A 16,898-nucleotide genomic window follows, 5' to 3' on the forward strand; every position below is an offset into this window, starting at 1 on the left:
CACCAGAACAAACACGTTCGTCAGTAATAATGTCCTCAATCAGCTTTCTGAACCTAGAGACACCAGAACAAACACGTTCATCAGTAATAATGTCCTCAATCAGCTTTCTGAACCTAGAGACACCAGAACAAACACGTTCATCAGTAATAATGTCCTCAATCAGCTTTCTGAACCTAGAGACACCAGAACAAACACGTTCGTCAGTAATAATGTCCTCAATCAGCTTTCTGAACCTAGAGACACCAGATCAAACACGTTCATCGGTAATAATGTCCTCAAACAGCTTTCTGAACCTAGAGACACCAGATCAAACACATTCATCAGTAATAATGTCCTCAATCAGCTTTCTGAACCTAGAGACACCAGATCAAACACGTTCATCAGTAATAATGTCCTCAAACAGCTTTCTGAACCTAGAGACACCAGATCAAACACGTTCATCGGTAATAATGTCCTCAAACAGCTTTCTGAACCTAGAGACACCAGATCAAACACGTTCATCAGTAATAATGTCCTCAATCAGCTTTCTGAACCTAGAGACACCAGATCAAACACATTCATCAGTAATAATGTCCTCAATCAGCTTTCTGAACCTAGAGACACCAGAACAAACACGTTCATCAGTAATAATGTCCTCAATCAGCTTTCTGAACCTAGAGACACCAGATCAAACACGTTCATCAGTAATAATGTCCTCAATCAGCTTTCTGAATTGACCTAGAGACACCAGATCAAACACGTTCATCAGTAATAATGTCCTCAATCAGCTTTCTGAACCTAGAGACACCAGATCAAACACATTCATCAGTAATAATGTCCTCAATCAGCTTTCTGAACCTAGAGACACCAGATCAAACACGTTCATCAGTAATAATGTCCTCAATCAGCTTTCTGAACCTAGAGACACCAGATCAAACACATTCATCAGTAATAATGTCCTCAATCAGCTTTCTGAACCTAGAGACACCAGAACAAACACGTTCATCAGTAATAATGTCCTCAATCAGCTTTCTGAACCTAGAGACACCAGATCAAACACATTCATCAGTAATAATGTCCTCAATCAGCTTTCTGAACCTAGAGACACCAGATCAAACACGTTCATCAGTAATAATGTCCTCAATCAGCTTTCTGAACCTAGAGACACCAGATCAAACACGTTCATCAGTAATAATGTCCTCAATCAGCTTTCTGAACCTAGAGACACCAGATCAAACACATTCATCAGTAATAATGTCCTCAATCAGCTTTCTGAACCTAGAGACACCAGAACAAACAGATTTAACAACATTTTGAAGACTGTTCCACAAATAAGGTGCAAGAAGACTAAAGGCTGATGTACCGAACTCAGTAGAGACCAAAGGAGTTTCCAGAGTTAACCATCCCTGAGACCGGATGTGGTAAACAGGTTAGCTACGGTGAGACTTTTTGTAAAAGGGCTTTATAAATGAAAACACACCAACTTACCATATACCTATACCTACATATATACATAACTTCCATTCTATCCTTTTTTAAAAATGTATTTTTAACCTTTATTTAACAAGGCAGTTAAGAACAAATTCTTATTTACAATAATGGTTCAGGGGCAGAACGACAGATTTTTACCTCGTCAGCTCTGGGATTCGATCTAGCAACCATTTCAGTCACCGTACTCTAACTACTAGGCTACCTGCCGCCCCTACACTCTAACCACTAGGCTACCTGCCGCCCCTACACTCTAACCACTAGGCTACCTGCCGCCCCTACACTCTAACCACTAGGCTACCTGCCGCCCCTACACTCTAACCACTAGGCTACCTGCCGCCCCTACACTCTAACCACTAGGCTACCTGCCGCCCCTACACTCTAACCACTAGGCTACCTGCCGCCCCTACACTCTAACCACTAGGCTACCTGCCGCCCCTACACTCTAACCACTAGGCTACCTGCCGCCCCTACACTCTAACCACTAGGCTACCTGCCTCCCCTACACTCTAACCACTAGGCTACCTGCCGCCCCTACACTCTGACCACTAGGCTACCTGCCGCCCCAAAATGGACAGAGTTCCCACTGAAGACATAAGAGCACAGATCATTAGTAGAAACTGTTTTATTGCAAACATTTCCAGTTCAACTTGACTGAATGTCCATTACAAGTCCAGTGTGATTGAGATCATATGCAGTCCAGGAATATTGTTAGAATCAGGTAACCAGTCCTCAGCGTTGCTGTGTTAGAACCAGATAACCAGTTAGAATAATGAACCAGGGTCATATTCATTATGGCACAACGTAGCGAAACGTTTTGCGGCATAGGGCCCTGGACAACAGTAGTGCACTGTATGGTGAATAGGGTGCCCTGCAGCCACAATGTTCAGTGCTGCTGTAGAACTCTGTTGAAGCGATGTGTGATCTCACTGGGCCCCAACGATACCATCATCTCCGCTACACTGGGGCCTTGCTGCAGAGAGAGACAGAGAGAGAGAGACAGAGAGGGAGAGACAGAGAGGGAGAGACAGAGAGGGAGAGACAGAGAGAGACAGAGAGAGAGAGAGAGAGACAGAGAGGGAGGGAGGGAAAGAGACAGAGGGAGAGAGAGACAGAGAGGGAGAGAGAGACAGAGAGGGAGGGAGGGAGAGAGACAGAAGGAGAGAGAGAGAGAGAGAGCGCGAGACAGAGAGGGAGGGAGCAAGACAGAGAGGGAGGGAGAGAGGGAGACAGAGAAAGAGAGGGAGGGAGACAGAGAGGGAGGGAGGGGAGAGAGAGAGAGAGAGGGAGATGGATGAGGAAGAAGAAACGTCCTTTTTAAGAGCTGTGACAATCATTTGACAGGACAGCAATCAAACACAACTTCTGTTTTTTTTATCCACACTGTCATTGTGGTGCTTTCTTTTTCGCCGTCTCTCTCCTACCTGTAGTCCGCTGAGGGCCAGTCTCTCTCCTACCTGTAGTCCGCTGAGGGCCAGTCTCTCTCCTACCTGTAGTCCGCTGAGGGCCAGTCTCTCTCCTACCTGTAGTCCGCTGAGGGCCAGTCTCTCTCCTACCTGTAGTCCGCTGAGGGCCAGTATCTCTCCTACCTGTAGTCCGCTGAGGGCCAGTCTCTCTCCTACATGTAGTCCGCTGAGGGCCAGTATCTCTCCTACCTGTAGTCTGAGGGCCAGTCTCTCTCCTACCTGTAGTCTGAGGGCCAGTCTCTCTCCTACCTGTAGTCTGAGGGCCAGTCTCTCTCCTACCTGTAGTCCGAGGGCCAGTCTCTCTCCTACCTGTAGTCCGCTGAGGGCCAGTCTCTCTCCTACCTGTAGTCCGCTGAGGGCCAGTCTCTCTCCTACCTGTAGTCCGCTGAGGGCCAGTCTCTCTCCTACCTGTAGTCCGCTGAGGGCCAGTCTCTCTCCTACCTGTAGTCCGCTGAGGGCCAGTCTCTCTCCTACCTGTAGTCCGCTGAGGGCCAGTCTCTCTCCTACCTGTAGTCCGCTGAGGGCCAGTCTCTCTCCTACCTGTAGTCCGCTGAGGGCCAGTCTCTCTCCTACCTGTAGTCCGCTGAGGGCCAGTCTCTCTCCTACCTGTAGTCCGCTGAGGGCCAGTCTCTCTCCTACCTGTAGTCCGCTGAGGGCCAGTCTCTCTCCTACCTGTAGTCCGCTGAGGGCCAGTCTCTCTTCTACCTGTAGTCCGCTGAGGGCCAGTCTCTCTCCTACCTGTAGTCCGCTGAGGGCCAGTCTCTCTCCTACCTGTAGTCCGCTGAGGGCCAGTCTCTCTCCTACCTGTAGTCCGCTGAGGGCCAGTCTCTCTCCTACCTGTAGTCCGCTGAGGGCCAGTCTCTCTCCTACCTGTAGTCTGCTGAGGGCCAGTCTCTCTCCTACCTGTAGTCTGAGGGCCAGTCTCTCTCCTACCTGTAGTCCGAGGGCCAGTCTCTCTCCTACCTGTAGTCCGAGGGCCAGTCTCTCTCCTACCTGTAGTCCGAGGGCCAGTCTCTCTCCTACCTGTAGTCTGAGGGCCAGTCTCTCTCCTACCTGTAGTCTGAGGGCCAGTCTCTCTCCCTTCCCCCTTTCTCTCTCTCCTACCTGTAGTCCGCTGAGGGCCAGTCTCTCTCCTACCTGTAGTCTGAGGGCCAGTCTCTCTCCTACCTGTAGTCCGCTGAGGGCCAGTCGTATAATCTTCATAACGTCTCTGTATTTAGTGTTGCTGGTCTTCTTAGCCAGAGTCTTCAGTTCTACACTGAGCTGGTCGACTGTCAGTTCCTCACCTCCTTTCAGACCTTCCATCAACCTACACAGAGACGGATATGGGACACGGGACAGGCCGTTAACACCAAGACCTGTTAATAGAACACGGTAGTAAACATGTTTCATGGGACGACAGGGTAGCCTAGTGGTTAGAGCGTTGGACACTGATCTTGCAACCGAAAGGTTGCAAGATCGAATCCCCAAGCTGACAAAGTACACATCTGTCGTTCTGCCCCTGAACAGGCAGTTAACCCACTGTTCCTAGGCCAGTTAACCCACTGTTCCTAGACCAGTTAACCCACTGTTCCTAGACCAGTTAACCCACTGTTCCTAGACCAGTTAACCCACTGTTCCTAGACCAGTTAACCCACTGTTCCTAGACCAGTTAACCCACTGTTCCTAGACCAGTTAACCCACTGTTCCTAGACCAGTTAACCCACTGTTCCTAGACCAGTTAACCCACTGTTCCTAGACCAGTTAACCCACTGTTCCTAGACCAGTTAACCCACTGTTCCTAGACCAGTTAACCCACTGTTCCTAGGCCGTCATTGAAAATAAGAATTTGTTCTTAACTGACTTGCCTAGTTAAATAAAAGGTAAAAAATATTTTTTTTTAATTAAAAATTAAAAAAATTAAAAACATAACGTCTCTGTATTTAACATGTAGTTATGGTATGAACCAGAGTAGTCCTGTTAGTCCTGTTAGTCTGTAGTAGTTATGGTATGAACCAGACTAGTCCTGTTAGTCTATAGTAGTTATGGTATGAACCAGAGTAGTCCTGTTAGTCTGTAGTAGTTATGGTATGAACCAGAGTAGTCCTGTTAGTCTACAGTAGTTATGGTATGAACCAGAGTAGTCCTGTTAGTCCTGTTAGTCTATAGTAGTTATGGTATGAACCAGAGTAGTCCTGTTAGTCTGTAGTAGTTATGGTATGAACCAGAGTAGTCCTGTTAGTCTACAGTAGTTATGGTATGAACCAGGGTAGTCCTGTTAGTCTATAGTAGTTATGGTATGAACCAGAGTAGTCCTGTTAGTCTGTAGTAGTTATGGTATGAACCAGAGTAGTCCTGTTAGTCTACAGTAGTTATGGTATGAACCAGAGTAGTCCTGTTAGTCTGTAGTAGTTATGGTATGAACCAGAGTAGTCCTGTTAGTCTGTAGTAGTTATGGTATGAACCAGAGTAGTCCTGTTAGTCTATAGTAGTTATGGTATGAACCAGGGTAGTCCTGTTAGTCTATAGTAGTTATGGTATGAACCAGAGTAGTCCTGTTAGTCTATAGTAGTTATGGTATGAACCAGAGTAGTCCTGTTAGTCTACAGTAGTTATGGTATGAACCAGAGTAGTCCTGTTAGTCTATAGTAGTTATGGTAGTTATGGTATGAACCAGAGTAGTCCTGTTAGTCTATAGTAGTTATGGTATGAACCAGAGTAGTCCTGTTAGTCTACAGTAGTTATGGTATGAACCAGAGTAGTCCTGTTAGTCTATAGTAGTTATGGTAGTTATGGTATGAACCAGAGTAGTCCTGTTAGTCTGTAGTAGTTATGGTAGTTATGGTATGAACCAGAGTAGTCCTGTTAGTCTATAGTAGTTATGGTATGAACCAGAGTAGTCCTGTTAGTCTATAGTAGTGATGGTATGAACCAGAGTAGTCCTGTTAGTCTATAGTAGTGATGGTATGAACCAGAGTAGTCCTGTTAGTCTATAGTAGTTATGGTATGAACCAGAGTAGTCCTGTTAGTCTGTAGTAGTTATGGTATGAATCAGAGTAGTCCTGTTAGTCTGTAGTAGTTATGGTATGAACCAGAGTAGTCCTGTTAGTCTGTAGTAGTTATGGTATGAACCAGAGTAGTCCTGTTAGTCTAGAGTAGTTATGGTATGAACCAGAGTAGTCCTGTTAGTCCTGTTAGTCTATAGTAGTTATGGTATGAACCAGAGTAGTCCTGTTAGTCTGTAGTAGTTATGGTATCGTACCGTACGACCAGAGTAGTCCTGTTAGTCTATAGTAGTTATGGTATGAACCAGAGTAGTCCTGTTAGTCTATAGTAGTTATGGTATGAACCAGAGTAGTCCTGTTAGTCTATAGTAGTTATGGTATGAACCAGAGTAGTCCTGTTAGTCTATAGTAGTTATGGTATGAACCAGAGTAGTCCTGTTAGTCTGTAGTAGTTATGGTATGAACCAGAGTAGTCCTGTTAGTCCTGTTAGTCTGTAGTAGTTATGGTATGAACCAGAGTAGTCCTGTTAGTCCTGTTAGTCTGTAGTAGTTATGGTATGAACCAGAGTAGTCCTGTTAGTCTATAGTAGTTATGGTATGAACCAGAGTAGTCCTGTTAGTCTATAGTAGTTATGGTATGAACCAGAGTAGTCCTGTTAGTCTATAGTAGTTATGGTATGAACCAGAGTAGTCCTGTTAGTCTATAGTAGTTATGGTATGAACCAGAGTAGTCCTGTTAGTCTATAGTAGTTATGGTATGAACCAGAGTAGTCCTGTTAGTCTATAGTAGTTATGGTATGAACCAGAGTAGTCCTGTTAGTCTGTAGTAGTTATGGTATGAACCAGAGTAGTCCTGTTAGTCCTGTTAGTCTGTAGTAGTTATGGTATGAACCAGAGTAGTCCTGTTAGTCCTGTTAGTCTGTAGTAGTTATGGTATGAACCAGAGTAGTCCTGTTAGTCTACAGTAGTTATGGTATGAACCAGATTAGTCCTGTTAGTCCTGTTAGTCTATAGTAGTTATGGTATGAACCAGAGTAGTCCTGTTAGTCCTGTTAGTCTGTAGTAGTTATGGTATGAACCAGAGTAGTCCTGTTAGTCTGTAGTAGTTATGGTATGAACCAGAGTAGTCCTGTTAGTCTACAGTAGTTATGGTATGAACCAGAGTAGTCCTGTTAGTCCTGTTAGTCTATAGTAGTTATGGTATGAACCAGAGTAGTCCTGTTAGTCCTGTTAGTCTATAGTAGTTATGGTATGAACCAGAGTAGTCCTGTTAGTCCTATTAGTCTGTAGTAGTTATGGTATGAACCAGAGTAGTCCTGTTAGTCTGTAGTAGTTATGGTATGAACCAGAGTAGTCCTGTTAGTCTGTAGTAGTTATGGTATGAACCAGAGTAGTCCTGTTAGTCTGTAGTAGTTATGGTATGAACCAGATTAGTCCTGTTAGTCTGTAGTAGTTATGGTATGAACCAGAGTAGTCCTGTTAGTCTATAGTAGTTATGGTATGAACCAGAGTAGTCCTGTTAGTCCTGTTAGTCTATAGTAGTTATGGTATGAACCAGAGTAGTCCTGTTAGTCTGTAGTAGTTATGGTATGAACCAGAGTAGTCCCGTTAGTCCTGTTAGTCTATAGTAGTTATGGTATGAACCAGAGTAGTCATGTTAGTCCTGTTAGTCTATAGCAGTTATGGTATGAACCAGAGTAGTCCTGTTAGTCTGTAGTAGTTATGGTATGAACCAGATTAGTCCTGTTAGTCTGTAGTAGTTATGGTATGAACCAGAGTAGTCCTGTTAGTCTATAGTAGTTATGGTATGAACCAGAGTAGTCCTGTTAGTCTACAGTAGTTATGGTATGAACCAGAGTAGTCCTGTTAGTCTATAGTAGTTATGGTATGAACCAGAGTAGTCCTGTTAGTCTGTAGTAGTTATGGTATGAACCAGAGTAGTCCTGTTAGTCCTGTTAGTCTGTAGTAGTTATGGTATGAACCAGAGTAGTCCTGTTAGTCTGTAGTAGTTATGGTATGAACCAGAGTAGTCCTGTTAGTCTGTAGTAGTGATGAACCAGAGTAGTCCTGTTAGTCCTGTTAGTCTGTAGTAGTTATGGTAGTTATGGTATGAACCAGAGTAGTCCTGTTAGTCTGTAGTAGTTATGGTATGAACCAGAGTAGTCCTGCTAGTCTATAGTAGTTATGGTAGTTATGGTATGAACCAGAGTAGTCCTGTTAGTCTATAGTAGTTATGGTATGAACCAGAGTAGTCCTGTTAGTCTATAGTAGTTATGGTATGAACCAGAGTAGTCCTGTTAGTCTAAAGTAGTTATGGTATGAACCAGAGTAGTCCTGTTAGTCTATAGTAGTTATGGTATGAACCAGAGTAGTCCTGTTAGTCTACAGTAGTTATGGTATGAACCAGACTAGTCCTGTTAGTCTATAGTAGTTATGGTATGAACCAGAGTAGTCCTGTTAGTCTATAGTAGTTATGGTATGAACCAGAGTAGTCCTGTTAGTCCTGTTAGTCTACAGTAGTTATGGTATGAACCAGAGTAGTCCTGTTAGTCTATAGTAGTTATGGTATGAACCAGAGTAGTCCTGTTAGTCCTGTTAGTCTGTAGTAGTTATGGAATGAACCAGAGTAGTCCTGTTAGTCCTGTTAGTCTGTAGTAGTTATGGTATGAACCAGAGTAGTCCTGTTAGTCCTGTTAGTCTGTAGTAGTGATGAACCAGAGTAGTCCTGTTAGTCTATAGTAGTTATGGTATGAACCAGAGTAGTCCTGTTAGTCCTGTTAGTCTGTAGTAGTGATGAACCAGAGTAGTCCTGTTAGTCTGTAGTAGTTATGGTATGAACCAGGGTAGTCCTGTTAGTCTATAGTAGTTATGGTATGAACCAGAGTAGCCCTGTTAGTCTGTAGTAGTGATGGTATGAACCAGAGTAGTCCTGTTAGTCTACAGTAGTTATGGTATGAACCAGAGTAGTCCTGCTAGTCTACAGTAGTTATGGTATGAACCAGAGTAGTCCTGTTAGTCTACAGTAGTTATGGTATGAACCAGAGTAGTCCTGTTAGTCTGTAGTAGTTATGGTATGAACCAGAGTAGTCCTGTTAGTCTGTAGTAGTTATGGTAGTTATGGTATGAACCAGAGTAGTCCTGTTAGTCTGTAGTAGTTATGGTAGTTATGGTATGAACCAGAGTAGTCCTGTTAGTCTGTAGTAGTTATGGTATGAATCAGAGTAGTCCTGTTAGTCTATAGTAGTTATGGTATGAACCAGAGTAGTCCTGTTAGTCTACAGTAGTTATGGTATGAACCAGAGTAGTCCTGTTAGTCCTGTTAGTCTGTAGTAGTTATGGTATGAACCAGAGTAGTCCTGTTAGTCTATAGTAGTTATGGTATGAACCAGAGTAGTCCTGTTAGTCTGTAGTAGTTATGGTATGAACCAGAGTAGTCCTGTTAGTCTATAGTAGTTATGGTATGAACCAGAGTAGTCCTGTTAGTCTACAGTAGTTATGGTATGAACCAGAGTAGTCCTGTTAGTCCTGTTAGTCTGTAGTAGTTATGGTATGAACCAGAGTAGTCCTGTTAGTCTGTAGTAGTTATGGTATGAACCAGAGTAGTCCTGTTAGTCTGTAGCAGTTATGGTATGAACCAGAGTAGTCCTGTTAGTCTACAGTAGTTATGGTATGAACCAGGGTAGTCCTGTTAGTCTGTAGTAGTTATGGTATGAACCAGAGTAGCCCTGTTAGTCTGTAGTAGTTATGGTATGAACCAGAGTAGTCCTGTTAGTCTACAGTAGTTATGGTATGAACCAGAGTAGCCCTGTTAGTCTGTAGTAGTTATGGTATGAACCAGAGTAGTCCTGTTAGTCTATAGTAGTTATGGTATGAACCAGAGTAGTCCTGTTAGTCTACAGTAGTTATGGTATGAACCAGAGTAGTCCTGTTAGTCTATAGTAGTTATGGTATGAACCAGAGTAGTTATGTTAGTCTGTAGTAGTGATGGTATCGTACCGTATGACCAGAGTAGCGATGTGTTGTGTCTCTGAGCTGAGTGCTGTCATCTGTTGGTCAGAGAAAGAAGGTCGAACCCAAAGGTAGGAATACTCTGAGGACACCAGGTCAGACACAGAGGAGATATGACCCTGAGACAGAGAGAGAGGAGAGAAAAGGAGAGAGAATTAGACAGAGGAGGAGGGTGGAACCCAAAGGTAGGAATACTCTGGAGCTACCAGCTGACACAGAGAGAAGATATGTGAGTGAGACGGAAAGAGAGAGAGAGAGATGGTGACCTCCAGACAGACAGGCTCCACATTCTGCACTGGGCTGTGATATTCTCAAACTGGGAAAGTTGGAAGGCCAGAAAGATGAAGGGATCGTTTTTCAGCTGGTGCGAAGACCGACACAACAGCTGATGCCCCGTTACCTTGGTTACATCCAGTTACCTTGCACGCTGGTGTAGAACCCGTGTGATGAGGTCATAGTTACCTTGCGCAGGTGTAGAACCCGTGTGATGTAATCTGGTTGCAGAACATCCTGATCCTGGACCTGTGTCCCGTACACTTCCTGGATCCGCCCCTGCAGATCCCTCACCAGCCAATCGCGTTGCACCGCGTCATCGATACGCTGCTGCAGGTGGATTCTGGGAGAACACAGTGTGGATTATCACTGAGATTACTAAGGACTGGTCTAGAGTGAGTTGTTAAGATAAGGGTGGTTAGGAGAAGAATTGAGAAAGCTGATCCTAGACCATTATCTGCTAGAACCAGGGGTGGGCGATACTAGGCAGGACTCAGGGGTCTGATTGGGGTCACACCTTCTCTCCATCTGATTAACCAAACTGCATTCTAAACTGAAGATCATGACTAGGTGATTATTGGAGTCATTTATCATGACTAGGTGATTAGAGGAGTCATTTATCATGACTAGGTGATTAGAGGAGTCATTTATCATGACTAGGTGATTAGAGGAGTCATTTATCATGACTAGGTGATTAGAGGAGTCATTTATCATGACTAGGTGATTAGAGGAGTCATTTATCATGACTAGGTGATTATTGGAGTCATTTATCATGACTAGGTGATTCGAGGAGTCATTTATCATGACTAGGTGATTCGAGGAGTCATTTATCATGACTAGGTGAGTCGAGGAGTCATTTATCATGACTAGGTGATTATTGGAGTCATTTATCATGACTAGGTGATTAGAGTGTTGAACTCAGGTAGTGTGTCCAGGTCTAGCAGGGCAGAGACAGACAGACAGGTAGTGTACTTGTTAAACTCAGGTAGTTTGTCCAGGTCTAGCAGGGCAGAGTGGGTGGTGATCTTGGACGGGTTGAACTCAGCGATCAGTTCCTCCATCTTACGACCGACACGGTTACCTGCAGGATGACAGGGGGACATTCATTTAGGATGCTTCTCAAATGGCACCCTACCACTACTTCTGACCCCTATTCCCTCTATAGTCCACTACTTCTGACCCCTATTCCCTGTATAGTGCACTACTTCTGACCCCTATTCCCTGTATAGTGCACTACTTCTGACCCCTATTCCCTGTATAGTGCACTACTTCTGACCCCTATTCCCTGTATAGTGCACTACTTCTGACCCCTATTCCCTGTATAGTGCACTACTTCTCTGTATAAAGATATTCCCCTGCCTCTCTCCCCCTCCCTCTCTTACTGTTGAAGCCAGATCCACAGTGTGTGGTGATATCCAGTAGTGCTTCAGGTAGGGCCCCACTCCTCTGGAAACTCTGTATGTAGATATCTCCTTGTCTCTTGGAGAGCTTACTGCCATCTCTGTTGAGGAGGAGAGGAAGGTGTCCGAACACCGGGGGCTTCCAGCCCAGAGCCCTGAAATAATAACATAACATAACCAGGGGGCTTCCAAGCCCAGAGCCCTGGAATAACAACAATAACATGACCAAGGGCTTCCAGCCCAGAGCCCTGGAATAACATAACCAGGGGCTTCCAGCCCAGAGCCCTGGAATAACAACAATAACATGACCAGGGGCTTCCAGCCCAGAGCCCTGGAACAACAACAATGACATAACGAGGGGGCTTCCAGCCCAGAGCCCTGGAATAACAACAATAACATGACCAGGGGCTTCCAGCCCAGAGCCCTGGAATAACAACAATAACATAACCAGGGGCTTCCAGCCCAGAGCCCTGAAATAACAACAATAACATGACGAGGGGCTTCCAGCCCAGAGCCCTGAAATAACAACAATAACATAACCAGGGGGCTTCCAGCCCAGAGCCCTGGAATAACATAACCAGGGGGCTTCCAGCCCAGAGCCCTGGAATAACAACAATAACATGACCAGGGGCTTCCAGCCCAGAAATAACAGCCTAGTGGGAATCCCACCGGTGTGTGTGTGTGTCTAGTGGGAATCCCACCAGTGTGTGTGTGTGTGTGTACCTGTACAGCAGCAGGTGTGTGTGTGTGTGTGTGTACCTGTACAGCAGCAGGTGTGTGTGTGTGTGTACCTGTACAGCAGCAGGTGTTTGGAGGTAGAGATGAGCCACTCTGATCCTCTCAGGACGTGGCTGACCTCCATCAGGTGGTCGTCTACTACATTAGCCAGGTGATAGGTGGGGAAACCATCTGCTTTCAACACGACAGGGTCTCCTTCAACCTGGAGCAGGAGCAGAAACTATTCACCCCCGTTGACTTTTCCCCCACATTTCGTTGTGTTACAGCCTGAATTCAGAAATTAAAATTGATATTTTTGTCCATCACTGGCCAACACACAACATCCCATAATGTCAAAGTGGAATTCTGTTATTCTATTTTTTTTTTACAAATTAATAAATGTCTTGAGTCAATAAGTGTTCAACCCCTTTGTTAGGGCAAGACTAAATGAGTTCAGGAGTAAAAATGTGCTTAACAAGTCACAATAAGTTGCATGGACTCATTCTGTGTTCAATAATAGTGTTTATCATGATTTTTTTGAAGGACTACCTCATCTCTGCACCCCACACATACAATTATCTGTATTTCAGTGAATTTCAAAACACAGATTCAACCACAAAGACCAGGGAGGTTTTCCAATGCTTTGCAAAGAAGGGCCCCTATTGGTAGATGGGTGAAACAAAAATGACAAAGCAGATTGAATATCCCTTTGGGAAGAGGAAGATGTTCTCTATCCATCTACTACATTTTCCAGGTGGGGAACCGTCAGATTAACACGGGGTCTCCTTCAACCTGGGATGGGAGGCGGACTTTCAATTACATGTGTTTTGAAATAAGAAAAGCACTTGCAAATCTGAGGTTACTTGTTGCCGGGGCGTCGGAAATTTAAATAAATAAAAAAAATGGCACACTGCACAGCTTGTGTTTATCTATCTCATATCTGTTGGTTTACCTGGGCCACCTCATGACGGTTCCATCCGAAGACCAGGTCGTTGAAGGGTTCTACCCCAGACTCCAGTCGGAACCTGATCACGGTACAGCTTGTGTTTATCCATCTCACATATCTGTTGGTTTACCTGGGCCACCTCATGACGGTTCCATCCGAAGACCAGGTCGTTGAAGGGTTCCACTCCAGACTCCAGTCGGAACCTGATCACATGGGGGACCTTCTGATCCAGCTTCTCCTCCAGCTGGTCTGGGCGGAGGTGTCTGCACCTGTTGTCATACCTGCAGTAGAGGAATGTTCAGTTACGTGTGTGAGCGAGTCTGTCTGTCTATTTAAACATGTGCATGAATGTGCTCCCGAGGAGGCGCAGCGGGTCGAAGGCCCTGCATCTCAGTGCTAGAGGCGTCACTACAGACCCTGGTTCGATTCCAGGCTGTATCACAACCCGGCCGTGATTGGGAGTTCCATAGGGCGGGGCCGCACAATTGGCCCAGCGTCGTCCGGATTAGGGTTTGGCCGGGGTAGGCCGTCATTGTAAATAAGAATTTGTTAACTGACTTGCCTAGTTAAATCAAATCAATAAAAGTATGTGTGTGTGTGTTTAGTCAACTCACCGCGGTGTTTGTCCGCTGCGTAGGGCCTCTCTCTTCAGTAATTCTAGTCTCTGCTGGCTGCAGAAGCAGTGGTAGGCCTTCCCTGTCTGGACCAGGGAGTCAGCAGCCTGGCTGTACAGGGACAGCCTCTGGGACTGGAGGTAGGGACCGTACTGGCCTCCTCCACGGGGACTCTCGTCTGGGGGGATACCTGGGGAGGGTAGGATGGAGATGGACGGTATCCACGTTAGCCCCCCATTATTACATGGGCAAAAATGCAATTATGACTGGTAGGAGTCCACAGCGTGTTCTAGAATGTAAACAATGCTGTGGAACTGAATGTCTAGAATCTGAATTAGATTCCAAATACTTGGGATGTGTTGGAACGCTAACGGGTGCTAATGTCCGTTGTAAAAGTTGTCCAAACTCCTTAATATCTAAATATGTCTCTGTTCCTACCAGACCCCCCCCAGCATGAACTCTACAGACTCAGCCACTCCCTGCACCAGTCTGCTCTGGTCTGTGTTTAGGTGTGTGTGTGTGTGTGTGTGTAGGTGTGTGTGTGTTATTAAGTCTGTCCTACCAGCCCACTCCAACATATCCTCTATAGACTCTGCAGCTCCCGGCACCAGTCTGCTCTGGTCTGTATCTTCCATGCGTAAGATGAAGCTCCCTCCATACTTCTTAGCGTAGATATAGTTGTAGAGAGCTGTACGCAGTCCCCCCAGGTGTAGGAAACCTAGAGAGACACGGATTAATTATAGTTGTAGAGAGCTGTACGCAGTCCCCCCAGGTGTAGGAAACCTAGAGAGACACGGGTTAATTATAGTTGTAGAGAGCTGTACGCAGCCCCCCCAGGTGTAGGAAACCTAGAGAGACACGGGTTAATTATAGTTGTAGAGAGCTGTACGCAGTCCCCCCAGGTGTAGGAAACCTAGAGAGACACGGGTTAATTATAGTTGTAGAGAGCTGTACGCAGCCCCCCCAGGTGTAGGAAACCTAGAGAGACACGGGTTAATTATAGTTGTAGAGAGCTGTACGCAGTCCCCCCAGGTGTAGGAAACCTAGAGAGACACGGGTTAATTATAGTTGTAGAGAGCTGTACGCAGCCCCCTAGGTGTAGGAAACCTAGAGAGACACGGGTTAATTATAGTTGTAGAGAGCTGTACGCAGTCCCCCCAGGTGTAGGAAACCTAGAGAGACACGGGTTAATTATAGTTGTAGAGAGCTGTACGCAGTCCCCCCAGGTGTAGGAAACCTAGAGGTTAATTATAGTTAGTCTACATGGTGTACAGCCCCAGGTGTAGGAAACCTAGAGAGAAACAGGTTAATTATAGCTAGTTAGTCTACATGGTGTACCCCCCCCCCCCCCCAGGTGTAGGAAACCTAGAGAGAAACAGGTTAATTATAGTTAGTTAGTCTACATGGTATTACTACTACTGTACTGCACTACACAAACAGACCGAGGGGTTAATTATAGCTAGTCTGTTGTACAGTAAAGCACAGATAGCTGGTATCCCAAATGGCACCCTAGTCCCTACATAAGTAAGTAGCCTCGTCAGAGCCAAAATGGCACCCTAGTCCCAACATAAGTAAGTAGCCTCGTCAGAGCCAAAATGGCACCCTAGTCCCAACATAAGTAAGAAACCTCGTCAGAGCCAAAATGGCACCCTAGTCCCAACATAAGTAAGAAACCTCGTCAGAGCCAAAATGGCCACTAGGACCGTTGCAGTGTGGCATCACTGTCACAGTAGTGTTATAGCAGGTACAGGTTATAGTCCCTAATCCCTGTAGTGTACTCCTTTTAGCCAAGGCTCAAAACCAACCACCAACCCAAGGGTTGTAGAGCTATACGCACTGTGCAGGCTTTAACCCAGCACTAACACACCTGATTATTCATCCGATTGTTTAGCTATTAACAGCCTGTCGTGGGTTCAAATCCCAATCAGTCTACACCCCCAAACAAATTCGTTGCATTATTTTACCTGTTGGACTCGGAGCGAACCTTACTCTAACATCCCCATGTTCATGCTGACGACCAACCTCGTCACATTCAGATGAAAAGCATCTCTTCTGCGCGCTCTTCAACCTCATGTATTGCTGCTTTCCGCCGTGTCCACCACTGCGGTTGAAAGTCAATGCGTTCTTCAGCAACACTGGGGTACCGAGTATACGGACGCTCCTTCCTGTACTGTATTGGCAACACCGCGCACACGTTTTTACTGGAAGGCATCTGGATGGTGTGCTGCAATGTATAAACGATGACAGGAGCATGATAATAATTAGCTAACTACTACTACTAAGTTACAAAACAAAGTTATCCATGTGTTCCACTCGCTACAGAGACAGCTAGCTAGCTATTGAACGCGGAAACGTTTTAGCACCACAAGGAGAGGAGCGTCTTTGTGAGAGGGGGAAAATTGCTCTTACAAATTCCTTCTACCGATGTTTGTTGTTTAAGGATCGATTTGCGTTGTTGATTTAATCGTGTCTGAAGTTGACGGTTAAAACTGTACCCCGGCTCTCGACACGTGTCAATCACGTGACGTCATCACACCACTTCCTGGTTTGCGCTGTTCAAAAATAAAAGTCCGCCCACCGATAAAAGCGCAGTGTGAAAACCTTAATGATGGAACTATTGATACCCAGAACACAAAGAGTGGTCGAATCCGAATCCGGAACGAATTAATATTATTTAGAAAATCGTTTTATGACGCCACACTTTCTGCACATTGTTGTTTAAACAATTCGCTTTATTGACTATAGTATAAGCGTATGTCTAAAGCATCTTAGATAATGGCCTCGATTCAGTTTTTGACCGCAAAAAAAAGGAAACAGGATGGAAAGTGCGAACCTGCAATGTGGTAACTGATTGTCGTTGCCTACGAAGACTCGCGACTAACCTCTGCGTTGTGGGAGATTTGATGAATAGTGTGGGGAAAAAAACGTACATAAACATCAAACATTGCTTTTCATTGATGACCAGCAGATGTCTCTAATGTGGATTGTGTTAAAGCTCAGCGTAATGAACAATCAAAAGGCAC

General features: G+C 45.2%; 1 protein-coding gene across 2 annotated transcripts; it reads right to left on the bottom strand.

Annotated features, from left to right (window-relative positions):
* Nucleotides 1–2,074: 2,074 nt before the first annotated feature.
* On the bottom strand, nucleotides 2,075–16,433 carry LOC139370012 (glutamyl-tRNA synthetase 2, mitochondrial). Of its 2 annotated transcripts, XM_071109295.1 has the most exons (12): nucleotides 15,840–16,387; nucleotides 14,438–14,593; nucleotides 13,876–14,065; nucleotides 13,465–13,542; nucleotides 13,268–13,340; nucleotides 12,390–12,538; nucleotides 11,581–11,753; nucleotides 11,171–11,279; nucleotides 10,388–10,541; nucleotides 9,914–10,044; nucleotides 4,101–4,242; nucleotides 2,075–2,440 (listed from the first exon to the last, which is right to left on the bottom strand). In XM_071109295.1, exons 1-12 carry the CDS (start codon nucleotides 16,126–16,128, stop codon nucleotides 2,354–2,356), a joined length of 1,731 nt encoding a protein of 576 aa, XP_070965396.1. In that variant the 5' UTR covers nucleotides 16,129–16,387; the 3' UTR covers nucleotides 2,075–2,353. The 2 variants fall into 2 exon arrangements, with proteins under 2 accessions (XP_070965396.1, XP_070965397.1); XM_071109296.1 differs by lacking the exon at nucleotides 13,268–13,340 and having other exon boundaries at nucleotides 13,392–13,542; nucleotides 15,840–16,433.
* Nucleotides 16,434–16,898: the final 465 nt, after the last annotated feature.

This window comes from Oncorhynchus clarkii, chromosome 17 (assembly GCF_045791955.1).
Source record: "Oncorhynchus clarkii lewisi isolate Uvic-CL-2024 chromosome 17, UVic_Ocla_1.0, whole genome shotgun sequence".
In the NCBI taxonomy this organism is placed as follows: Eukaryota; Metazoa; Chordata; class Actinopteri; order Salmoniformes; family Salmonidae; genus Oncorhynchus; species Oncorhynchus clarkii.